Source organism: Callorhinchus milii, unplaced genomic scaffold (assembly GCF_018977255.1).
Source record: "Callorhinchus milii isolate IMCB2004 unplaced genomic scaffold, IMCB_Cmil_1.0 Scaffold9, whole genome shotgun sequence".
In the NCBI taxonomy this organism is placed as follows: Eukaryota; Metazoa; Chordata; class Chondrichthyes; order Chimaeriformes; family Callorhinchidae; genus Callorhinchus; species Callorhinchus milii.
This window is the reverse complement of record NW_024704750.1, coordinates 7,615,313-7,640,933: the sequence shown is the minus strand read 5'-3', so window position 1 is coordinate 7,640,933 and position 25,621 is coordinate 7,615,313. Positions and strand designations below refer to the sequence as shown.

The window sequence follows — 25,621 nt, the reverse complement described above, 5'->3', positions numbered from 1 at the left end:
GGCCACGATGCCGCAGCGCTTGCTGGTGTGCCGCTGGTAGAAGTAAGGGTGGCTGAGCGACAGGCAGCGCTCCACGGCCATGGCGAACAGGATGAGCATGGACGCCAGTCCGAAGAAAGCCATGGCGAAGGCGCAGTACTGGCACAGGTCCAGCGCCTTCAGGCTCCTTCCCCGGGCGTAAGCCGTGAGCACCACCGGGCTGATGAGCAGAGTGCCGGCCAGGTCGGTGACCAGCAGCCCGGTCACCAGGATGTGGAAGAGCGATACGTGGCTCCGGTTGTCTTTCTTGTGCAGCCCCAGTATGACCAGGGCCACCAGGTTACCGGTCACCCCGGCGGTGAACATGAGGGCGCTGGTCAGGGGGCTCTCGGCCGCGAGACGCTGCTGGTGTTCTCGCAGGTCTCGTTGGACAACATAGTTCATTCACCCTCTCTCTCCTCTTCTCTCCTCTCTCTCCTCTCTCCAAAACAGCCGCCAGACGCACCTTTGCCAGAAAGAGTACTTTCCCAACCGCTGTCCCAGATGTCACGGTCGCCAACCGAATCCTTTTTCATGTCATCGCCCTTTGTGCTTTACGTTTTTCTTCCCTTTTTTTTTAAAACACAGATATATATATATTAAAAAAAACTCTTCTCTCTCTCTCTCTCTATATATATATATCTATGTAAATCTACACTTCACCCATACGAAACATATTATCTTAAAAGAATGTAAAAGAAAAAAAAATACACCCAATTTACACCTCTTTCCCCCCCACACTCTCACTCTCTCTCTCTCTCTCTCTCCTCTGCTCAAAAGCGAACAAACTCTTCCACATATATATATATAATATATATAAAGAAAACACCAACACGGAAAGAAACGTACAAAATCCAGTCGATTTGCCTCTTAAAATCCCTTTTTTTCCACACATCCCCTCTCTCTCTCTCTCTCTCTCTCCCTCTTACTCTTCTCAAGAAAAATCCAAACAAACACTCTCCTCCTCCTAATCCTCTTTTTCTCACGCCGGTTAAAATGCGATGGGAAAATCGAGACAACCGGCGGTGAGAGGGTGAGAGAGGGGTGAGAGAGAGGGGGTGGGGGGGGGGTGAGGGGTGGGGGGGGGGCGGGAGGTGAGGGGTGGCGGTGGGAGGGGGGAACGTGCGACGCGGGTTGAAGAGAGGCTCGAAGTTACTTGAGCAACATGTGGTGGTGGTGAGAGGTTGTGAGGGACTGGATGACTCCCCCCACACACACCCCCCACGTCACGTCACGCTACGCTATACTGACAAATCTCTTCCTTAAAAGTTCACCCGGTTAACCGCCCTCCTCCTCAACCGCTGCGTAAATGCCAGAAAAGCGCTCGGCGACCCCGAGCCGCCGCCACGAGAGTGAGTGAGAGCTGTGGGAACGCAGTCAGTCAGTCAGTCAGTCACCCTGGCGCCCACCCAGCGATTGACCACCCCACCCCTACCCTCCCACCCCCCCCCCACCCCACCCTCTCCACCCACCCACCCCCACCCCCACCCTACCCTCTCCACCCCCACCCCTACCCTCTCCACCCCCACCCCTACCCTCTCCACCCCCACCCCTACCCTCTCCACCCCCACCCCACCCTCTCCACCCCCACCCCTACCCCTCTCCACCCCCACCCTACCCTCCCACCCCACCCCACCCTCTCCACCCCCACCCTACCCTCTCCACCCCCACCCCACCCTCTCCCCCCCACCCCACCCTCTCCACCCCCCACCCCACCCCTCCACCCCCCCACCCTCTCCACCCCCCCCCACCCCCCCACCCCCACCCCCCCCCCACCCCTCTCCACCACCCCCCCCACCCCACCCTCTCCACCCCCCTCACCCCACCCCTCTCCACCACCCCCCCCCCACCCCACCCTCTCCACCCCCCTCACCCCACCCCTCTCCACCACCCCCCACCCCCCCTCTCCACCACCCCCACCCCTCTCCACCAACCCCACCCTCTTCCCTCTCCACCAACCCCACCCTCTTCCCTCTCCATCACCCCACCCTCTTCCCTCTCCACCACCCCCACCCTCTTCCCTCTCCACCAACCCCACCCTCTTCCCTCTCCACCACCCCCACCCTCTTCCCTCTCCACCACCCCCCCCTCTTCCCTCTCCACCACCCCCCCCTCTTCCCTCTCCACCACCCCCGCCCTCTTCCCTCTCCACCACCCCCGCCCTCTTCCCTCTCCACCACCCCCCCCTCTTCCCTCTCCACCACCCCGCCCTCTTCCCTCTCCACCACCCCCGCCCTCTTCCCTCTCCACCACCCCCACCCTCTTCCCTGCTTCTCCTTTCACATCTCACATCTTCCAGTCACTTTCTCTGCGAACCTCACAGTCTGTCAACTCAACCATTTCTCTCTCACTCTTTCTCGCTCTCTCTCTCTCTCTCTCTCTCTCGTAAATATCTCGAAGGGTTTTCCCCACAGCGAAATCTTGCCATTGGATAAACCGCACTGGGTGGGGAGGAGAGGAAGCCAAGAAGTTTCTGAATAATAATAATAATAATCCTTGCATTTGATACAGCGCTTTTCATGTCTTCCAGACGAGTGAATTGACTGTATATTTGGAGACTTGTTCTTTTTAAGAACTGTGGAAAACCACCTTCCAAAAAAAGTTTGAATGTAAGAATTTTCCACAGTTCTGGGCAATGTTAAATTTCAAGAAAAATATCTTGCTGACCAAGACTAGAAGGAAGTTCAAGTTTCTGTTTCGTTCTCAACTTTGATGGGTCTGAAATTCTCTGTGACCAATTTATAAAACCAAGGTCACATTCATAACTTTCACACCGGAGAATGACAAAACAGCACTCAGACCGATTTATTACCACTTCCTTAGCTCCACAGTCCTGTGTGAAGAAAGAAAATTAGATTTGTGGTTAACAGTTTGCGAGATGCAGTTAAAAAGATTTGTAAGACATTTGAACTGAGTGGAAGGCTCATTGTGTACAAAGCGATTTGTTTGTGGGAAGATCTGGACAGGTTGAGTGCTACACAAAGGACTAAGGAATGGTCCTTGTGTTGACAAGGTATGCTTTTTGAGGTGGATTTGACAAACTTTGGAGAGAATGTGGAGGTGGAGAGAGAGAGAAAGAACTACAAAAGAAGCTCCGTGTTGGAATTGACAATGAGCCAGTGATTGAAGCTGATGCAGTGTGAATTGGAAATGAAGCTGAATAAAATTCTAGGCAGCAGAGCAAAGATTGAGCACAAGTGCAGAGGTTCAATACAACGTGTTAGTTAGCGTTGTACTCTAATTTCAGATGTATGTGCTCTGGAAAGAATGTGCAGGAAAGCAAATAGGAGCATTCCTTGGATCAGCCACAGAATGATTGAAGGAGGTGTTTCTCCTGAAGCAGGCTAAGATTATTGGAGATTTAAAATTATTTTAAAATTCCTAGATACATGCATGTCAATATATTCTTGATACTACGTGTAAGGTAAAAACGTAAGAAAATGCATCTCTCGGGATATGGATTAAAGTCCTGTAGCTCAGTGGTTAGAGCACTCGCTTTGCAAGTGAGAGACCTGAGTTCAATTCCAGGCAGAGGGCGAAACCTTGGGCAAGTTTCCTTACTCCACACAGAGCCTAATAATAATCCCTCCAAAAAACAAAACAATAATAAATTGGTCATTTTCAATCTACGACGGTTTGTGGGACATTGCTGTGTGCAATTGGCTGCCGCGTTCGCCCACAAATATAGTCAATTCACTTTACAGTGTGTTCTGTGAAGCGCTTTGGGATGTCCTCCCGACGTGAAAAGCACTATATCAAATGCAAGGATTATTATTATTATAAAGTGCCACCTCGTGTGGTTGTTGCAATTCAGTAGTTGAAAATAAATATAATAAATAATCGGTCATTCTTTTCTTCCAAGAATCACGTGGATGCAAAGTATTACAGATACATTAGGAACAAACGCGTTTAGAATTTGAAAACATTAGACTAATGAAAGATAATATTTGCTGATAAACATGAATTTAAGACGTGAAAGGAGATGGGCTGCTAAAATGAGCAGTATGGATTTTTCTCCAATTGTATTTTAAAAGTAACTAGTAATGGTGTTTGATTTTCTTAGATTAGAAAATGATTTGTTTTCTCCCCTCTTGGAGAGCAAGCAATTAGATACCATTTGTTTCTCTGTGCTCTTTGTTTTAAATGTTGATAGCAAGTGGATTTTCTGGTGTAGTGGAAGCAATATGCTTTATATCATGGCAAATTTCCAGTCTTATTGATGGATGTGTTAGAAGGTGCCCAAGTTGTGGTCAACAAAAGAGAACGATTGTGTTATACAAACACACACCCTGCTGGTTGCTCACAGAACAGCTCAGGGCAAACGTGCTCTGGATAACAGATGCATCTTTATGTATCTTTATACAGCGATATAAATGGTTGAAAAATTGAACAAAATAAAAGACAGGTTATATGGAATGAACTTGCCCTCTGTCGACAGAATGAGGAAAGAACTCTGCAGAAGTCAAAAACAAATTCTAGCTCGAATGAGTGGATTTTAAGCACAATGCAAGTTGTTGTTATTGTTTGTGGGTTTGTTTGTTTGTTGTTGCGGTGGTTGTTGTTGTGTTTGTGTTTGTTTGTCTTGATTTGTTGTCGTTTTGGTTGTGTGTGTTTGATGTTGAGGTTTTGGTGGTGATGGTGTTGTTTATGGCTGTTGTTGGTCTTGTTTGTTGTTCATCTTTCTAAATAAAGGAATCCAAGAACCTGTTTAAAATGTGTGCACTCGCTCACTCTGCTCCTATGGGAAGCAAGGTATGTTTTGTAGGTGAGTGTTGAATGGAGCCTGGAGCTAGCAGAAAGTTGCTCAGAATAGTTATCAAGACATGAGTAATAGGTAAGGCAGGGATGTGCCTGAGGAGGAGGGCGAATGGCCCAAGGGAGACAGAGAGGTTTGAGAGAGGGTGAGCATGGAAAGGTGGGAGAGGAGAGGGAGGCTGAGTGAGCTCAAGAAGGATGAGGGCAAAAATGACAGAGTAGCAACTGGTGTCTAAGCTAAGATAATAATATATAATCCTTGCATTTGATATAGCGCTTTTCATGTCTTCTAGACGCCTCAAAGCGCTTCACAGATTACACTGTAAAGTGAATTGACTGTATATTTGTGGGCAAAACGTGGCAGCCATTTGCGCACAGCAGTGTCCCACAATCAGTCGTGGATTGAAGTGACCAATTTATTATTGTTTCTTTTTTTTTGAGGGATTATTATCAGGTGTGTGGAGTAAGGAAACTTGCCCAGTGTTTTGCCCTGCTCGGAATCGAACCCAGGTTTCTCGCTTGCGAGGCGAGTGCTCTAACCACTGAGCTACACAATTCCACACACGATGGATAGAGACAAAATTTAGCCAGTGTGACTGGGTAGTGGTGACCTAGCCCTGATTTTTCCTCCGTGCCACTGCTAGCCCCATCCAAGTGGCACAACCCTTTTTTCATTACAAAAGATAGCAACCCTATTGATCAAATGGTACAGAGTTTCCCCGCCATGTCTGTTTCAGTGAGATGAGGATTGGAATGAGCCCTAAAACATCAAGGGTTGACACCCACTTTCCCTTGAGAGCTTCCACAGATGTTCCAGGCAAGATATAATTTTACTCTGTGGAAATCTAGGGTAATCTTCTTCTTATCAATCCATTGTGTCAGCAAAGGGTGTGGTGTTTATGTTCAGGGTAATTTACAAAGAGATTGTTTAAATCAAAAGCAATTGTAAAATTTTCATGGCAACTTTATTGAGTCTGTAAATATAATCAGATCTGCCTTATGATGTAGTGAACAATTACCTTGATCTACGTTTTATTTCTGGAGTGAAAAATTGAAATACTAAGTATTAACTGTGGATTATCACTTGGGCAATCTGACCACAAATACAAGTCACAAAATGACCTATTGAAATGAGAATTGTGATGCTGTCTGTTTCTTGGCAAAAGAAAACAATGTTTTGGATTATTTCCATAACCAACACTACATTCTTTATAAGACTTTTTTTCAGCATGTCAAAAAGTGATATGCAACAAAAAATAGCCATGTGTATTTAGTTAAAAAACATTTTAGAAGTCTGTGCTCATCAAGGCAAAAGCTAGACCGAATGTACAAGAACACGTATTTATGCTGTGAGGATGGGAATATAGATTTTATATTTATACCGGACTCTTCAGTGTCACATCTTTAGACATCTTTAGGCAAAGTAATTTACTAAACTGTCTGCTTCCTTTCTTTTGCTTAAGGTTCCTGATGACGAAAATGACTTGAGTAAATTATAAACAAAATGCAAAATACAAACGTTGACTCGCTTTCCTTTCTCCATAGATGCTGCCTGACCTGTTGAGTGTTCCCAGCGATTTCTGTTTTTCTTTTGAGTAAATTATAGCATGGTACAATGCATATCTAAACAAGTTAGCAGCTAATGGTCTTAAGTAAAATTAAGTTTGTAGCTATCTTATCATCGCTCAAATCAATCTGTCAATCTGCACGTGCTGCAGTTAATCATCTATCCTTTCTCTCCCTCTCTCTAGTTTTGTTCCAGATTCATTTATCACTTAATCCAGGCACTCTTTTGTTGATATGCCATTCTGGAATTATTTTACCTTCTTTCAGATCTTGTGCCCTCAATGTAACCATAATTACACAGAAACAACAGCCAAATCACTAGATCTTTGTGTGCATGTCCTTCAAACGGAAAAAAAAGTTTCCAGTTCCTCAGACACAGATTCTTCAAGGGTATTATACATCTAGTCAAAAGCCACTACCTCTTCTTCAATAGCCCTGGAGACTTTGTCAATATTTTGGCTTCACTATCTCCTTGAAACCTGAGTGGAATAATTAATTCTCCTAAATTACTTAAATTAGCCCCATTTACTTTTTCAAGCCCAAATATTATTGTCCCTCAACAACACCTACAAGAGGTTAAGAGTGGTACTCCCCATTTCCACCAACATGCTGAAATATTTACATTTAATCCATCTATTGACCAAAAACAAAATTAACAAAAGCTTTAAATGAAAGCATGCTCCAATTAAACACTATCAATCCCAAATGCAAACTGAAATGATATCAGATACAATTATTTGAATAATAGTTGTTTTTCTAAAATGTCAAATGAGATGGTTCAAGGATTTGTTTGTGATAATAATATAATAATAATCCTTGCATTTGATATAGCGCTTTTCACGTCTTCTAGACGTATCTAGACTGTATATTTGTGGGCAAAACGCGGCAGCCAATTGCACACAGCAGTGTCCCACAAACAGTCGTGGATTGAAGTGACCAAATTATTATTGGTTTGTTTTGTTTTCATGAGGAATTATTATCCCCAGAAAAGCCAATCGACTAATAACCAGGTTCCTACTTACTGCTTATTAAGCTGTATTTAAGAATTCTATTAAATTTTGTCAATTCACGTGGAGTCCTGTAGCTCAGTGGTTAGAGCACTCACTTTGCAAGCGAGATATCTGGGTTCCATTTCAGGCAGGACGAAACCTTGAGCAAGTTTCCTTACTCCACACGCCTAATAATAAGCCCTCCAAAACAAAAAACAATAATAAATTGGTGATTTTCAATCCACGACTGTTTGTGGGACATTGCTGTGCAAAATTGGCTGCTGCATTTCGCCCACAAATATATGGTCAATTCACTTTACAGCATATTCTGTGAAGCGCTTTGAGACGTCTAGAAGACGTGAAAAGCGCTATATCAAATGCAAGGATTATTATTATTATTATAATCTATGAAGCTGATGTTTTGTAAGATCTTGGACCCGGATGGACTCTTTCCCCATGTACTTTGAAAGACTTGCGCAATTTCTAACACTGAAAGCAAAACTTGAGGCTGACGCCAAAGCCAAGCGGAGAATATTAAATCTGCAGCAGTTCTTTCCTTCTCCGTCCTCTAGTGGTAATTGGAGGTTAAGGAATCAGCCTCTCAACAACATAAAGCCATCACCAGATTACAATGACAAGATTGGTTTGGATGAAGATAGTCCTTTAGCCTTTCTTGTAATCACAGAATCATACAATACAATTAAAAATTACATTTGTAAAGCACCTTTCACGTCGTGCGCAGAAGGAGGCCATTTGGCTCATCATGCCTGGTTTGGTTTGAAAGAGCTATCCAATTAGTCCCACTCCCCTGCTCTTTTCCCGTAATCTTGCATTTTTTTTCTTTTCAAATAATATCCAATTCCCTTTTAAAAGTTATTATTGAATCTGCTTCCATCACCCTTTCAGCCAGTGCATTCCAGATCGTAACAACTCACTGCTTAAAATAAATTTTCATCTCCCCTCTGATTCTTTTGGTTCTTTCTCTGGCTCCGGTCTGCTCCACATCCCCCGCCCCAACCGCCCTACCATCGGCGGCCGAGCCTTCAGCCTCTCAGCCCCTAGGCTCTGGAACTCCATCCCTCAGTGCCTTCACCTTGCCTCCTCCCTTTCCTCCTTCAAGGCCGGTCTCAAGACCTTTCTCTTCGACCTTCAGCTCCTCTCTCGACTCTCTACACCCTCCTCGCTCCGTCCCTTCCCTCCACTCACCCTGACCATTTCCCCCCTGCTCGGGTCCCAACCCAATTGTCCAGCGCCTTGGGACGTCCTCCCGACGTGGAAGGTACTCTGTAAATGAAATCTTGTTGTTATTATCTTATTCCACCAGAACACCCACTCCAGCATCCTCTCATCATAGCATCAAGTTGTATTTTTATACATGTCCAGAGTCCTGACCTCAACTTATTTTCCTGCCAACCCATTCCAATGGTCAGTTATCCTCTGCGTAAAGAAAACCTTCCTCGTGTTTGCCCTGAAGTTTCCCTTTGCATCGCTAAACCTTTGTTCTCTTGTTCTATCAAGTTGAACAAGCTAGCTTATCTGTGGGTTGAGGTTCTGCTAGATTTATAGATTTACAGTATAATCAAGTACCCTCCTCTTCAATCGTGCCTTCGGTCGCCCTCCCACCTCTCTGCCTTCCCTCACCATACCCCATCCCTCCCCCATGTTCGGGTCCTGACCCCTGACTGTTCAGCGCCTTGGGACGTCCTCCCGATGTGAAAGGCGCCCTATAAATGTAATTTTGTTGTTTTTGTTGTACACCCAAGGTTTTTAATCTTCCCAATCAGCCAAATTTTGATGCGAGTTATGTTTTAGTTTAAGCTGATTCAAATTTTCATTGACCCCTGAGAGTGCAGAGATAATTAATCTTAAATGTCTCACAAAGCAGTGACTATATTTAAGTTTTATAACGAGTAAATAAAGCAGCATTTTTGTTAAAGAAATTGGTTAATTTTACAAAAATGTGTAAATCATTTTTAAAAATCTTTGTGTAGGAAAGCAACACCGAGAAAAGAAATAGACTTGTATTATAGCAGCAGACTATTTTTAAAAATGTCATCTCAAGGGTTGAGATGATGTAAATTTTAAATCCAAATAAGTCTTGGATCACATACTGAGCCTGAGATACCAATCCTGGAAAATATTTTACTTTTTGGTAACGACTCTAGAAAAGCAAAACATGGACTGAGGCATCATACTGTGAATAATGTGATGTGATTTACTGTATCCTGAGCGCAGTTTAACAGTAAATGTGTCATTCAGTTGTGGGAAATATTTGATGCGGATCTTGGATTAATCAGGGTTACAAATGTTATAGATTAGAGTTGTTCAACTTTTGGCTGCTGAGAGCCAGTTGCCGGATTTGAGAAACAACAACAAAAAATTACATTTGTACAGCATCTTCCATGACAGGAGGATGTCCCAAGACGCTAATGTCCCAGGGCTGCTTAAGCAATCTTTTTGGGTTTTCCTCTCCAGAAACTTAACCCATAAAAATGGTACGGAACTTTTTTAAAATTGTGTAACTATATTGTTACTTAATTTAATAATAATCCCTCCAAAAAACCCAAAACAATAGTATATTGGTCATTTTCAATCTACGACTGTTTGTGGGACACTGCTGTGCACAATTGGCTGTCGCGTTCGCCCACAAATATACAGTCAATTCACTTTAGAAATAAGAAAAAAGAAATAATTAAGTGGATTAAAATGCACATAATTTAATAGCACTAAAAATGAACTAAGTAATGATAATCTCAAATTGAAATAATATATGAATCAAGTTAATTTTTATATATTAAAATCAAAACTCAAGATATCCATTTAGCATATGGAGTCTACGGAATTGCAAGGTACCAAGTACAGATCAGGTGCTAGGACCCGGCTGGGTTCCACTTGGCTAGGTGTCTTGATAGCCTGGCACAGGGGGCAAGGAACCTGACACAGATTGCGGAAGTGGGAAGTGGGGTTACAGATACAGAAATCGGGCACCTGGGTTCAGAGATTGAGGCATTGATGACAAGCAGCCTGTTCAATGGGGTGGGGGGGTGGGAGTGGAGTGTGGTGACACACGGGTAATGAAGCCCTGGGTACTGGACGCAGAAATGGTTTGCAAGTTGGATGGATTGCGAAATGGAAGGCGGCCCATGGGCTGCCAATCGAATTACCCTGTCTTAATTTATTGCTGGCAATGTTCCCTCTTGCACAATGTGTAGTTGAAGTTGAAGAAGTGTCCTGAGAACCACAAGTCAGGGTATTGATCTTGTCTCAAAAAGCTACCTCAATAGGAAATGAGGCTATCAAAATAAGTGTCAAGAAGCATCAGAAATGAGCATTATATAGTAATTTCAAACAGGATATTGAGAGAAGAAAGTGCTCAACTGGATAGTAGAGATATAAAGGATTGTGGTAAAAGCTAATTAAAATCTGATAAGACCTAATAAACTGGTTGAAAAGGCTCCTCTTGTTCCTATTTTTCTACTGGATATCAAATGCAGTGAAGCACAAATAAATGATTCATGTCATCTCATGAACATATTGTGAATGATAATAATTTTGTTTTTTTCTTTGGATTGAATATTCTGAATCAAAGCAAAGAAAGAGGAGTGCAGAGTACCATGCAGAATACTCAGTCCCATTTAGAACTATACAACTTTACCTTCCCTTTCTCAGACGTCTCATTTCAAGTTTATTCTTTTTCATGATGATCGACATGGAAAGTACAGCATAAAATGAGCATTACGCATATTATTAATAATAATAATAATAATCCTTGCATTTGGTATAGCGCTTTTCACGTCGGGAGGACGTCCCAAAGCGCTTCACAGAACACACTGTAAATTGAATTGACTGTATATTTGTGAGCGAATGCGGCAGCCAATTGCGCACAGCAATGTCCCACAAACATTCGTAGATTGAAAATGACTAATTTATTATTGTTTTTTTTTTAGTTTTTGGAGGTATTATTATTAGACGTGTGGAGAAAGGAAACTTGCCCAAGGTTTTGCCCTGACTGGAATTGAACTCAGGTCTCTCACTTGTAAAGCAAGTGCTCTAACCACTGAGCTACAGGATTCCATATTAAAGGCTGGGCTGGTGTGGCTGGAATGCTATCAGTTTCAGCTGATATTTATTTAGCTTTTACTTGTACTACTGCTGTAATGGAATATTGAGACTCCTCAAAGATGTGATGAGGCGCTATACCAAATGTAAGGCTTATTAATGGTCTTCCCATTGCTCAGTTTCCCTGTGAAAAATGAGTTTGAACCTCTGTTTTAATTCACTGAATTCACAGTCACGTGGAATGGTTGTGTTTAGATAAAAAATAAGCCAATTTGCTAAAAAAAAGTTGTATTTGTTACAGATGTCAGCTATTGATTTGCAAACTGGAATTTTTTTTCACTTTTGGTGATTGGCTATATAAATCCAAGTTGTTGTTGTTGATTGCAATTAGCACGGCTTTAAAATAAAACATTATCTGTGATGTTAGCAACATATGGTCAAAATACACAGCCAAATATTAGCAAGGTAATAAATATTCCTCCAAAATGTTTTCATGAACAATATTTATACTGGGACACAAAGATCTCCCTCCACGTTGCTGAAATTCTAGTGAGGGAAGGCAAATGTTCATAATAGAAAGAGAGCCATTGTTTGAGCAGTGGAGAAATGGTGATTGATAAATATTCTGCTTTTTTCTCTATTTTTTAACTTTTGCCCCATGAAATGGATTGAAATACTTCATTGGATAGATTTTGTGTCTTCTATAGAAGAAACAAGCTTAATAGGACAATCAAACCAGTATTTATTCGGTATCCCTGCCATTTCCTTATTCACCTCCACGTGACTATCTCTTTTAACTCTTAGCAGCCCTTCATTATTCTATTGCCACTAACGTGTTTATAGAAAGTCTTGTTCTACCTTTCATGTTGTTTTGCTCATTTTCTCTCATATCTTAGCAACTTTTCTATAGTGTTTCTATTTCTCTTGTTGAATTTGTTGTCAGCCTGACTCAGTTGGTAACAGTCTTGTTGCCAAGTCAGAAGGTTGGGGTTCAAGCCCCACATTGGGACTTTGAAGACACATAGTCTAGACTGAGAATCCAATGCAGTGCTGAGAATATGTTGCATTGTTGAAGATGCTGTCCTTCAGATGAGACATTAAACCGAGGTCCTGTCTGTCTGTTCATCTTCAGGTGGACGTTAAAAATACCTTGACATTATTTGAAAAGAGAAGGGAATTTCTCCTGGTGTTCTGGCCAATCAATCCCCCTATAAAATTGGTCGCATTCATGGCTGTTTGTGGGGCACTTCTGTGTGAAAGCTGGCTACCGTATTAACCTAGAAAACAATTACTACACTTTATAGTAAATCTTGCAAAGCACTTATAGATGTCTCCCCAAAATGAAAGGAACTATATCAAAACCGAGCATTATTTTTATTATTCATGCTGTAACTGAGAAATGCTTTATAATTATTTTTGATATTTGATCTAATCCCTCTCATTATTCATTAAACCGCAGCTTTCTCTTTTTAGTCAATGAAATACTTTCTTGCATGTTTTATGCCATTGAACCAGTTATTCCAGATCAAGAGGTACTATACATGTATGGAACTCTCTGTACTTTTGTTTGAAAACTCTTAATCTATGGCATGATCTAATAAGGAAGAAAGGAATAGAGGGGTTTAGGATTGGAGACTTATGTGGCATATAAATACCAGTTGGGTCAATTAGTCTGTTTCCATGAGTAAAATTTAGGTTATTCTATGAAAATGTAACCAGCTGATTAGTTTTGAAGGATCTCCTAAATTGGTAGAAATTCACATTAAAGCACATCTTTATGATGGATTGCACAAACAATGTTGGGTGGATCAAATGTACAATCAGGAATATCACAAAATTTTGTTCCTCATTCCTCAAACCAGAATAGAATTTAAACAGAAGTAACATATTCGGATGTATGCATCCAGCACAGATATGGTTTAAGCATCGCAGCCAGTTTTGTGAAACACTTTGAGACACCACCCCCCAACGTGAAAGGTGCTATTATAAATATGAACAATTAAGCTGTCAGGCTGATGGATTTCTCTGAGATTAAAGAGCCATTTCAATAGCCTTTCAATAGCCTACTTTAATCTCTTTCTTATTGTGTGAATTACATGTTCCTTTCAACAACAAGAAGATTACATTTGTATAGTGCCTTTCACGTCGGGAGGACATCCTAAAACACTGGACAGAGTACTGCATTTCAGACCCAAGCTGGGGTTGGGGGGGATAAGGGAAGGGAGGGGAGGGGAAGGGGGGGTGGCTGATGGTATGGTCGAAGAGGAGGGTCTTGAGGCGGGACTTGAAGGAGGCTGAGGGGGTGAGGTGGAGTGACTGGGGGATGGAATTCCAGAGGTTGGGGGCAGAGTGGCTGAAGGCTCTCCCGCCAATGGTGGGATGGGTGGGTCGGGGGACGTGGAGCAGGCCAGAGCCGGCTGAGCGGAGGGAGCGGGCGGGTTGGTAGGGGATTAGGAGGTCGCAGAGGTAGGGTGGGGCGAGGCCATGGAGGGCTTTGTATGTGAGGACCAGGATCTTGAACTGGATCCTCTGAAGAATAGGGAGCCAGTGGAGTTGGGCGAGTGTGGGGGAGATGGGGTCACGGAGTTTGGTGCGGGAGAGGACACGGGCTGCAGAGTGTAATCTGAAAGTCACGATCACTTCTCATTTTTGTTGAAGATATGATCCCAGTCAGAGCAAGCTCAAGAACTACCCACACCATTTTAATTATCTTAAAACTATTCTCATTTATTCAAACAAGTAATAGTATACAACAGGTTTTCCCCGAATGTGGCACAGCCACGCAAACATAAAAAACTCTAACACGCAAGCAATACTTTAAAAATTACTGAGCTAAAACGGACTTTAACACAACATAAAAATCTTATACTTTTAAAAACCTACTGAGCCTCAATAGACAAAGACCGCTTTGGAAACACAGAAGAGGTAATCCAGTCATCTTTTCACACACAGGAGACCCTCCCGAGGTTATCATGTTTTAATCACAATAATTTGGGATTTTTTTGTGGTTCCTGGTACCAAATGTGAAAAATCCATCTTGACACTTAATTTTCCCTTCTTTGACACCTTTAAGTCGTAAAATCCTCTTGTAGTATCCCAGACATTGAGACACCAACCTGGTACAACCATCAAGAATCTTTCCCGCCTGTTAATCATAATAATAATAATTTTCTTAAGTTTCCTACTTGTTTTAAAAAAAATCCACTTTGTTTTAATACTAACTCTTAGTATTAAAGACTGTTCTACCACCTGAACACGATGCTCTACAAGCAGTCGGGTCCCTTGGCTGCTTAGTATGTCACTAGAAATCTATTCCTAGGAAGTAGAAAATTGCTGACAATGGAAAGGCTTTAAGTACCAGATATGAGGATGTATAAGGAAATAAAACAAGCTTCTTGTTTGTCCAGAAATACAGTTTGTATTGATACGAAGAAGGGTTTTATATGAAGAGGAGGCTTGGGAATTCACTGGAAATATTACTGCTACTAATAACTTACATTTAATACTGCACCTTTCACATCAGAAAGATATCTCAAAGCACTTCATAGGATGTACTGTGAAGTGTAATAACTGTGCATAGTTTTGTAGGGGAACATAAAGAACTAATTTAAAAAGACCATCACATTTACTGTGACCTTTCATTCCCCCAACTTGACATCAAAGCTAGGGGCACAGCTTTCCCATTAACCTGCTGCTTCCCCAATTCAAAAACTATTACAAATGCATTTTTTTGAAACAGTTGTGCTGGGTTGAGCAAGCACCAACATGTCTTCTGTAGTGTGTACACTTCAATTCACACATACACATTTCTTTAAAGTGCAAACCAGGTTTATTTATTTTTTAAATTCACAAACATACATTGATTCTGTACACCAGTTTTGTAATGTTAAGTGTGACAGCCATTGAGAATTAAACACTAAAACATGTTGGTGTACACTGTGGAACTTATATTTACCTATGCAAAACATCCACATTTCAATATATATAATGTCTGCTGCAGTCAAAAAACTTGGAAAATAATCTCTGATACTTCATCAATGATACTTATTAGTACTCTGCTCCCTCCCCAACTAAACTCCAACCACTTTATAATAAAGGGTCGTGGACCCAAAATGTTGGCTCACTTTCCTTTCTCCTTAGACGTTGCCTGACCTCCTGAGTGTTCCCAGTGACTTCTGTTTCTGTTTTCAGATTTCCAGCAGCCGCAGTATTTTATGTTTAGTTTATAATGAAATCATTCTGGTTTCTGGTCACAGTTTACAGAAATTCTTCCTCATCACCACATTAATCAGTTTGTGGTATAAAATCAGATTTCAGTTTGAGAATGTTCAGGTTAATCTGGTTAGCAAATTTTCAGATTAACAAGCTTACTTATTTGGTAGCTATCATGCGGTTATTGTACTGAGACATCAAATGCAATCCTCTGTCAATCCACTCAGATGTGTTAGTTCATCTCAGTGTTAGTGTAGCCAGGTGAGGGAGAGGAAAAGTCCTTTTCATTTCTGAAATGGGACAATTTCCTGAGCACAATATTTGGGAGCACAATACAGAGCACAATGTCTGGGGAGAACAAGTAGGAGACCCAGATTAGAGAAGAAATGAATAACCCAGCAGTCTTTTTTGAAAGATAACATGCAATGGAATCTTTAAAGAGCATGCGAACAGGTAGCAGTGTTATTAAATTAAGATTGTAATATGTAGCAAACCTAAAATCGCCACTGCATGATTTTCAACTTTCAGGTAATGGTTGCCATGCATTTGGATAAATGTGCATAATAAAGTTTTGCTGCTCCTGTTGCGACAAGAAAAATACCACTGGTAACTTTAAGACCTTTCAAATTATTTTTGTTGCTTCGGGCATTTACTATTGTTTTTAAAAGGTTTGTGTAACATTATTAGATTTCAAGTAGCATTCATTTGTTGAATTAAGCATTAACCTCTTATGGTGTCATTTACAAACATGCGATGAACCTTCCACCACTATTGAATGATCCAGTTATACTTACAGCCAATTTATAATTGCTACATATCTGGGATGTCTGTAAACAAAAGAGAGCCTTGCACCTACAAGATGCTACTAAGTGCGTGCCCAGAGCTCCATTGAGCAATGTAGTTTGGTTGTTTCGAAGCTATTAAAAACTCGGGAATGCGCTCAAACCTTATCTAACATGCCGAACCATTAAAACATTTTTCTTTAAATAAAAGATTAAAAGTGACCCTTGCAGAGGCATAATTCAGTCGGAGCTTATACTACATTCTTAAGACTACAACTGAGATGAAATGAATCAAATCTTTGAATTCGGTTGGCAGCTCACTGATCTGACGTTTATAGCACACACTTTGGATTGATTTGAATGTAAAATGCAGTGAGTTACATGCGTATTCGACGCAAACAAAGCAGCAGAAAAAGAATGGAGTGCAAATAGTCCGTCCAAATCATATATTGCTCTTCAATTCAGGCACAGAATCTGTGTTCGCATTTGAAAAATAATTGCAACAAACGGAAACTAATTTCCGAACTACAGATGTTCTGAATATGATGAAAACCCAGGGGTTAACGATTGAATTCACAGATGCAAGCCTCAGGGCTACTAGGTCTTCACTGTCCTTGTTGTCAGGAGCAAATGCACCAATATAAGCACGAACCTGTAAAGAGGAAAAATGCTAATCATTTTTGGATACATTTCGAGTGCGCAACGTGCTATATACACCAACCACACTGGAATGAGCCGGTGAAACAATCCTTCACCTGAATTAAGGAGTTTTACTTTTCTGAAAAGATATACAGTATTTTGCTTTTCAGTATTTCTTTAGAAATTTCAGTTTAAAAAAAGGTACCAACGTTGCAAAGTTGAACTCATGACTGCATCACACTTCCGATAATGTGTTTCAAGTGAATCAGAGTTGGATTAAAAGTTTCACTTCTTTGTCTTGGCCGAAACTTGTTGAGCAGCATGGAGAGCAAGAACATATCCAGTCACATGCACCATCTTGTCATTTATCATTTCTCTTTGACTTTAATCAGGCAATAAAGATATTATTGGCACTTTTCCCCAAATATCAAACTAGAATTTGGCTCGCCACGGAAGAATGATTGTATTTTACTGATTGATTCAAATCTTCTGACCAGCGTACCAGCAGTAACTTCATAAAACCATCCCCAAATTCCCGACATTAATGAGCAACGTTTTACCATTTCTGGCTGTCATCCGGGTAGTTATGCAGTTCATCGAGTAGAGATGTTCGGGGAACATTTCCACAGTAATATAATTTACTGTATTTATGTAGTATTTCAGAGCTTCCACAATTTCACAGGAGTTATTGTAAAGTGTAACAGCTGCATTTGTAGGCGAAGTTTGGTTCCCTTATTGCTCTGATGAATCAGCAAATATCACATCATAGTTTTTTCAAGATCACAAGGTAGGTTGGGTTAAAGAAGGTCTTTCTGCCCCTGTGATCTCATCCTTCCAGAATACCCACCCTACTGTCCTCCCATTACAGCATCAAGAGGTTTCCTGGTCTCAACCACCTTTTCTGGTAAGAAATGGCAGCCACCAAACAATCTGAGCAGTTCTCAGCATTCAATGTCTCCATGATTCTTTGAGGATAATGTTACAGATTTATTGTGCAATGATAATACCCAAAAAGTTGCCAATGCAATTATTGAGAATGTGAAATACACAAAGCAAACTGGCTCTCCTTACATTTTGGTTGACTTAACTGCTGAATGGCTTGATGACCCCAAGGTCAGGGTGCAACACACAGTGCAGCCCAGAGAGAATGAGGAAAAGGGCAAATCGATGAGACCGGAAACCATCAATAAATGACTGCTGGAAAAAGCAGAATCAAAGCAAAGAACAACATCTTAAAAGCGGGTATGATGGAGGCGGGAGAGGAAGTAAAACTTAGTTTTGTTGTGGTGTTTATTATCTAATCTGCCAATGCCTTTGAGCACAGCCTTCGTGCTCTGCATTGAGCAGTTTTTCCATATTGGCATTAATTTTAAATACATTAAGTCACTGTGTGAGGAAGTAAACTATGAAATCGTGTATAATAATCCATGCATTTATGGAGATGTATAGAAAGTTTAGTTCATACCCAGTGCAGTACTGTGGACTGAAAAATAAGCTGCCAAACTAGATCAATGCATATGCAAACAACACATTTATCAGTCATGAATTGACTCCTGTGCTGTGCATTCTATTCATTACATATTAATTACAAATGTTTCTCAGAAGAAGGCGGGTATCTTAAGGAAGGAATAAAACAACTGAAAGCTGTGCCAGGTTGGCCGGTGAGGTTACACTGATGTATGAATTCTCGGTCCCTTTATGGCCATTTGGCACTAGTTGTAAAAGTGTAACTTTAGCACTTGCTCCTATTGATAGGCTGTTTGCCAAATTAATCTGGAATTGCATTTTATTCTGTTCATTGCTGCAATGGTGAATAGAAATCCTATTCTTTTTAGTTCACATGAAACTTTGAAATCAGAGAAAAAACGAACCTGTTCAGACAAGCATACATATGATAGCAATAAGAAAGAATTTTACCTGAGGCATCTGAAATGTCATTCAGTCAACGTCAGGTTATAAGATTGTGATTATTGGTGCACAAGCTGGTTAGGCAATGAAAGCTGCTGGAGTGGAAGGATACTAGAGGTGAAATCCGCTGCTGTTGCCACAAAAGTGCCAGCATACTAGTCAGAAATGCTTTGAGACCTTTGCTGATCTGATATATGCCTAAACGACCATTCAGACAATGAAATGGCAATGCTGACCTCAGTCACATTGGATTGGTTACAGAATTTCCTTTCTGATATTTTATCTATGACTTAATTATTAATTAATTATTAATTAATTATTAATTAATTATTATCTATGAATTAGACCAGTGGTTTAATGATCTTAGTGTTTCTTTTTGCAATGCCAATGAGTTCAAATCTGTGAATCTCTCGATATACCATCAAATTCAAGGTGCCACAATCATTCTTATCTCCACAATGAGCTTCTTATAATGTATCAGTATTATCTTAATGGTGGGATGTCCGAAACTGCATGTTCAAACTTGGCATCACTTAGTCATCTTTTCTTGGCTGAGTTAATTAATTTGAACCTGATAATGAAGCTGTTTATAGATTGTTTGTGGAACACTAACTACAAACCTTTTAGAAGTACTGTAAGGTTTCAGCCTCGTACAATTCAATTTACACTTATTTACACGTCAGCAAGACATATCAAAGCGCTTAACAATTCTGGCTTGGCATTGGAGCTGAGCTTGAGAGCTAAAGGGATGAGAACCCACCAAAAAGAGTTCAAGTACATTTGTGGTATAAGGGTACTACTTATCGGGTCCCATTTATAATTTATTTGAGAATTCAGTGGAATTAAATATGTTTAATATGTTAAATATGTCCCCCCTCCTCGCTCCCTCCCTTCCCTCCCCTCACCCTGACCATTTCCCCCCTGCTCGGGTCATGACCCAACTGTGCAGCGCCTTGGGACGTCCTCCTGACGTGAAAGGCGCTTTATAAATGGAATCTTGTTGTTGTTGTTGTTGTTGTTGTTTTGTTCTTGCTTACCAAGTTTGTGCCAGACATCAGCTGACTTTAAGCTTCCTATGCTAGCAAATTTTCAAACCTGTTCCAATAAATAGTCACACTAAGAAGATTAAGGATAAAAGGAATCAATTCAATTTGCATAGAGAAGTTTCTGGTTTAAGATATCCAGCCCTAACAAACACTGCGACAGAAATATCTTGTAACAAAAGGTCATGAAAAACCACTGCAAGGCAGCAACTCGTTTTATGTTACCCAACATAATACAGGAATGTTTTATGTTACCCAACATAATACAGGAATGTTTTATGTAAGGTTAAGTTTCAGATACTAACAATCCATTTGATCTTCAATCTCATGGTTTGCGACTGCCTGAACCCTTTGATATTACAGCTGCCGACCACCTGAGCGAGATAGATACTGATACATATGGTCGCTCACCTGGTTCACGAAGCACATGGGCTTATTAGCAAAAGTGGCAAAACCTCAGCAGCCCAAACAGAGACAAACCACACTCTCTGTTGCTAACAGTCTCGGGCATCTGGGTTCACAGTCAGTGTCCAAGCGCTCTGGGACGCTGCACTGCATGAGGGGTGCTATATAAATGCAAGTTGTTGTGGTTGTCCTTCAATCTCCTACGTGCTTGTCTTCATAAAGGTCCCCTGCTCAGTATTCAAATGTTGTCCATGACTGGCTGGCTGGCTTCATATCCAAGCTTATCTTGTAAATATAACTCTGCAACCATAATCAGTGCCTTCCCCAGACATCATTCCACAAAGACATTTCTAGTTACCTTAAGTTTACAACCTTTGATCAATTCATCTATCCCTGAGTACACAAAATAATTATCGGAAAGGAAGATTTTCACAGCTGCTCTGGTGTCTCAGTTACTAAAGACACTGATAAGAGTGAAACTGAGTCAAATGGACCTGGATATCATGAGAAATAATAGAATTGATCTCAGTGCTCTTGGCTTTTGAAGGGGAAATTTGGGAAGGGCTGTATTCCAGAATCCCAAACATTTACCTAGTATTTGCATGTACAACCGTTTTGTCTTAAAATCATACAGAATACACAAAGTTTCCAAATTAACAGAATAAATATCAATCATAATATAACAATAATCCTTGCATTTGATATAGCGCCTTATCAAGCCTTCAAGTCGTCTCAAAGTGCTTCACAGAATATACTGTAAAGTGAATTGACTGCATATTTTGTGGGCGAAGAATGACCATCTATTTGAGCATTCACCAGATTTTTTTTGAATGTTCTCTGTCAAGCAGCGTTCTTGCTGTTCCCATATCATTTTGCTTATTATTTTGTGAGCTGATGCATAAAACAAAATGTGTTAGCAGTCAGAGTTACTCACTGCTGAACTTAGAACCCTTGTTCTCACATTCTGGAGCACAGACAAAGAAACCTACAAAGAAACTTTCAACAGAGAAGTGTTGGAATTGTTAAAACCATTAAGGGAACTTTGTGGTGGAGTGCATTATTATATTGTCAATTTACTTCTGGGACCTAAATTTGCCTTGACATGGTTAATAGGATAAACCTGCCACTGTCCTCTTTTGAGATTGGTTTAAAGGAACACGAGGTACAACAAAGGGAGCTTTTATAGAGAAGTTATTTTTTAGGATCTGCATGAATCAGAAAATATTTTGACCGTGTCCAATGCAAACCATCCAGTTTTACTGCAATCAAAACATTTTGAGATTGATATCTGGATGTGGAACTTATTCTTACATTGCTCTGTCAGCACAATGGTCATATGAATCTAAAAGTAACCTTTTGAGCTTTCAAATTAACATAGTAGAAAAAACTATAAGTACACCCAACCTCCTACCGGCATTAAAAAGTCATTGGTTCATAGAATAATAATATGCCACCGTTACAGTAATAAATAATTTGACCCACCAAATCTGAACCATTTGATCTGATCCTATTCTCCTGCTCCCCATATGTTTAATGTTTATTTTTTGCCAAGTAACTGTATAATACAATTTACATTTATTTAGTGCCTTTCACATCTAGAGGAAGTCTCAAAGTGCTTGACATTGACTGTGTTGTGCTCTGCCATTGTCAAGCACCCAGGGACCCTACCCTGCATGATATAAATGCATGTTGTTGTTATTGTTGCTTGACATTACTAGTTGGGCATCTGAGCAGAGTGTGGGAGACTAGGAGGTTGGAGTGGGGAAAGATGACAAAGTGTGGGCAAAGAGGTAAATCTTGAGACTGAGCTTGAATGAAGTAAAGGAATGGTTGAAAGCCCTCGTTCCAAATGTGGCGCTAACAGGGCAAAGGATATACAGTACTTGATGAGTGAAAGGAGTGTCTGGGTTGAAGGAGGTTTGAGGTAGGGAGCGATAAATTCAAAATTTAAATTGTTTAAAATCTCCTTGGTTTTAGTCAGAGATTCCACATTTTGACTACCCTCTGTGCAAATGGATTGTTTCCTAATCACTGTAAATCTAGTGGGATTGTGTGGGTGTGTTTAATGATGAATGCAAAGCCTAGTTTGTTCTGTTGACGTCAGTCTTGTACAAAAAAACAGATGTGCAACTCAGTGTTGCTGTATCAAACCATTCTCCAATGCTGCATTCAATGTAACTGTAGCATTGGCTTGCAACTGGCTATGTTGTAAAGTACCTCACCCGGATATTTTGGTTATCATTACCAACTATCTGCTGCCTCATTTCCCAACATTGATGATATTCACTTTGAGGAAGAACTTAGACTTCCTCTGGATGTGAAAGGCACTCTATAAATGTAAATTGTATTGTATAGTTACTTGGCAAAAAATAAAAATAAATGTGTTAAAAGTTCTCCAATGACTCAATTACCAAAGGCTTTGCCCAGACCACTGCATAACTGAACAGATCACAAAGGTTCTAAAGTTCATTCCCCAATCTAAATTGAGTTAGCTGTTCCGAGCAAGAAAACAACCATGGGAGGACTGCTACAATTGGTTTCATCACCCATGCGCTGGCCAAGTTTACAGATGCTAATAATTGAGAATTCATATGATCTTAGCTTTATGACCAATGTCTTAAAATTGTGCATCTGGAACAAAATTCAATATCTTATTTGGAAGCTGTTTTTTTTCCACAGTTCTTATGGACTGCAGGAAGCAGATTCCTAAATGAGAATTTAACTGAAGAATATTCCAATATTTTGCACCGTCTTAAATTCTAAGATTAAAGAACTTCTTAAAGCTAAGACCATGTGGGATTTTGAGCTTCTTATCTCTGTCAAGATTTCCCTGCTGGAGAGTGCACCCGTGTGCATATCAGGATTGGGCTCAACTCTGCTGCTCCCCGCCCTCAAGTAGTCTGATGACACCCAATGCATAAGATAGCACTTGAAGGATCGTCACTTAAGCGAGATAGGAAGAGCAGTGGGTGTCCATTTATAATAATAACAACAATAATCCTTGTATTCGAACTGGTAATGATAATAATACTTGCATTCGATATAGTGTCTTTTATCATGTCATCAAGATGTCTCGAATCGCTTCACGGGATACATTTGCAAAGTGGATTGATTGTGTACTTTGTGAGCGAATGCGGCAGTCAATTTGTGCACAGCAATATCCCACAAACAGCCACGGAATAAGTGGCTAATTTCAATCGGGCCATTTATTGGCCAGAACACTGGGCGAAACCCCCTTCCCTTTTCGAATACAGTCGTGCAAATGGGATCTTCAACTTCCACCTGAACAGCAGATGGGACCTCGATTTAACGACTCATCCCAAGCACGGCAACAACGCAACACATTCGCACAAAAATAATAATAACAACAACAACATCGAAAACAATAATAATCCTCGCATTTGATAACAGCGCCTCATCACGTCGTGGCGGATGGGTCTCAAAGCGCTTCACGGAATAAATACGCTGGAAAGTGAATTTGCAGTGTATATTTTGAGGGCGAAACTATAACTTGTTAAGGCGCTCTATCCAAATGCAAGGATTATTATTATTGTTGTGGAGTCCTGTAGCTCAGTGGTTAGAGCACTCGCTTTGCAAGCGAGAGACCTGAGTTCAATTCCAGGCAGATCAGGGCGAAACCTTGGGCAAGTTTCCTTACTCCACACAGAGCCTAATAATAATCCCTCCAAAACCAAAAAACAATAATAAATTGGGTCATTTTCAATCTACGACTGTTTGTGGGACACTGCTGCGCGCAATCGGCTGCCGGGTTCGCCCACAAATATGCAGTCAGTTCACTTTTCCAGCGTCTTCTGCGAAGCGCGTTGGGACGCTCTCCCCGACGTGAAAAGCGCCCTATCCAATGCGAGGATTTATTATCATTATTACTCCTTATTATTAATTATCATTAAGGTGAGGACCACGACGACGGCTCGTCACGTTGCCCTCGCAAAGAAGAGCTCACCGTGAGCGGTGCAGAGCACACGACGAAGAGCACCGTCATGAGCACCAGCAGAACCAGGTGGTCGAGCTCCTCGGAATGGGCCAAGTGCTTGTGTCCGGCGCCGAAGCTGAGGGTCGTAGTGCTGCGCCGCCTTTGCCTCCGGAACATTTTGGCCAAGTTGACCCCCACCGACAAGTTGCAGACCAACACGGCCACGATCAGGACCCCCAGCAGCGTGGCGTACAGCACCGAGTAGAAGCGGGCGCTCTCCTTCTCGGGGGTCATGTGGATGAAGCACCAGGTGCCTGGGCAGTACTGCTTGTAGCTGCCCATCACCAGCACCGGCAGCAAAGAGAACAGGAGGCACGAGGCGTAGACCACCGGGAACACCATGACCACCCGCCGCTTGGTGATGTGCTCCTGGTAGAAGAAAGGGTGGCTGATGGACAACCAGCACTCCAGGGCCATGGTCAGCAGCAGAGCCGTGGAGCACAAGCCGAAGAACGACATGGATATCGAGGAGTACGCGCACAGGTCGTGGTCCTGCGAGAGCGCCTTCAGGGTCAGGTTCCTGGCGTAAGAAGCGAAGACCACGGGGCTGATCAGACACTTCCCGGACAGGTCGGTGCCCACCAGACCGGTCACCAACACGTAGAAGACCGACGTGCGCTTGGATTGCCTCTTGTGCTTGTACAGGATGCCCAGCGCTATGACATTGCCGACCACTCCGGCCACGAACAGGACCACACTGCCCACCACCGTCTTCCCCTCCTCCACGGTCGTGGCGTTGTCACACGAGACCGTGTCGTTCATCCCTTCACAAACCCCCCCCCCCCCCCCCCCCACCACCGTCCCGTCCCCCCCACACCCCCAAAAATAAAATGCACTGCACTCCCCCCTCTCTCTCTCCCCCCCTCTCTCTCTCCCTCTCCCTCTCTCTCCCTCTCTCTCTCTCTCCCCCTCTCCTCTCTCTCTCTCTCTCCCCTCTCCTCTCTCTCTCTCTCTCCCCTCTCTCCCTCTCTCTCTCTCTCTCCCCTCTCCCCGTCTCCTCTCTCTCTCTCTCTCCGCGTCTCCTCTCTCTCTCTCTCCCTCTCTCTCTCCTCTCTCTCTCTCTCTCCCCTCTCCCTCTCTCTCTCTCTCTCTCCCCCTCCCCCTCTCCCTCTCTCTCTCTCCCCTCTCCCCCTCTCTCTCTCCGGATTGGGAGTTGTGCGACTCAGAGGTACCGAGTGGCTGAGCTCAGACTGAGTGGTGACAGACGAGGCGCTGCTCTTTAGAAGTGGCTCAAAATGTGAGCCTCTCACT

General features: G+C 42.0%; 2 protein-coding genes across 3 annotated transcripts in view; both read right to left on the bottom strand.

The window, feature by feature from the left end:
• LOC121849682 (prostaglandin E2 receptor EP2 subtype-like) overlaps positions 1-423 on the bottom strand; it is a 2,510-nt gene extending 2,087 nt beyond the window's left edge. The window contains exon 1 of the mRNA XM_042338114.1: positions 7-423. Coding sequence (XP_042194048.1) covers positions 7-423 — 417 coding nt within the window. The remainder of the gene's footprint in view (positions 1-6) is intronic.
• A 25-nt stretch (positions 424-448) lies between these two features.
• Positions 449-25,146, bottom strand: LOC103175256 (prostaglandin D2 receptor). Of its 2 annotated transcripts, none has more exons than XM_042338349.1 (2): positions 24,341-25,146; positions 449-587 (listed from the first exon to the last, which is right to left on the bottom strand). In XM_042338349.1, the coding sequence occupies exons 1-2, from the start codon at positions 25,130-25,132 to the stop codon at positions 573-575; spliced, it is 807 nt and encodes a 268-aa protein (XP_042194283.1). In that variant the 5' UTR covers positions 25,133-25,146; the 3' UTR covers positions 449-572. The 2 variants fall into 2 exon arrangements, with proteins under 2 accessions (XP_042194283.1, XP_007886363.1); XM_007888172.2 differs by lacking the exon at positions 449-587 and adding an exon at positions 15,538-17,033.
• Between the last annotated feature and the right edge of the window lie 475 nt (positions 25,147-25,621).